General features: G+C 27.7%; 1 protein-coding gene across 1 annotated transcript; it reads left to right on the top strand.

The window, feature by feature from the left end:
• Nucleotides 1–463: 463 nt before the first annotated feature.
• BDCG_17875 (uncharacterized protein) lies at nucleotides 464–656 on the top strand (the record flags this gene model as incomplete). The annotated part of the gene is made up of 1 exon (XM_045426923.1): nucleotides 464–656. A coding segment is annotated over one exon (192 nt), but the record flags the coding sequence as incomplete, so codon positions are not given.
• Between the last annotated feature and the right edge of the window lie 281 nt (nucleotides 657–937).

Raw genomic sequence — 937 nt, 5'->3', positions numbered from 1 at the left:
TATTGAAGTTCAAAAATCAGTTATAGCTTCAATTGAATCATTCTTCTTTAGAAACTCTATCATTCTGACTATAATGTCTGAATTCAGTGCAGAATTTCTTATTCAGAATGAGAATCTCTGAAAATCAGCAGTAGAATCTTTATTAAACACAATAATTCTATCTGAGAGAGATGAAAAGTGAGACAAATTTATTCTTTATAATATTTCAGTTGAAATTTTTGACTGTGAAGAAGAAATACTACTTCTCACAAATGAATTAGAAGAATACAACTCTATTCAACTGAGAAAAGAGTCTGTATAACTAAATTCAATTAAGTTCAGATAAAGCAGAAGAAATGTCTCTGTTCTAGTATATATAAAGATACTTAAACAGTTAAAGATCTCTGAAGTAAGAGTAGCAGATTTGAAAATGAGAGTTCATGAATACAAAGACTCAAGAATAAATCTCAAAGCTTAAACACAGTGTTCAAACTGTCAAAGATATGAACACTTTGCAATCTTCTATTTCAGAGACTCAAAATGTGTATTCTGTATCAGAGATTACAAAACTAGTGAGTATAAATATGAGACATGCTTAAAAAGAGATGAAATATATCAACACACTCTGCTTAAATGCTCTAATTATAAAGAAAAACATGTATCTAGCTCAAAAGAATGTATGTTTACTTCAAGAACTTAAAAGAACTGAAGAAAAGATAAAGCTCAAAACAAATCTAGAACTGAAAAGAATAGTTAAGTCAGTAAACTCACAACTACAAGCTCAAAAAGAAGAAACTCTTAACTATTTAAATCTTCAAACTTCAATTCTTCAGTTAAATGTAAACAGAATTTGAATTTTCAAACTTCTGTTAAAATTAGAGAATTGAGAAATGACTCTGATAATAAACTAGATATAATGCAAGCAGTTGAGATTTCTACTTTTCAGAATAGTTATAAT

Source organism: Blastomyces dermatitidis, assembly GCF_000003525.1.
Source record: "Blastomyces dermatitidis ER-3 genomic scaffold supercont1.12, whole genome shotgun sequence".
Taxonomy (NCBI): Eukaryota; Fungi; Ascomycota; class Eurotiomycetes; order Onygenales; family Ajellomycetaceae; genus Blastomyces; species Blastomyces dermatitidis.
The sequence above is the reverse complement of the archived record's forward strand: the minus strand, read 5'-3'. Positions and strand labels throughout refer to the sequence as shown.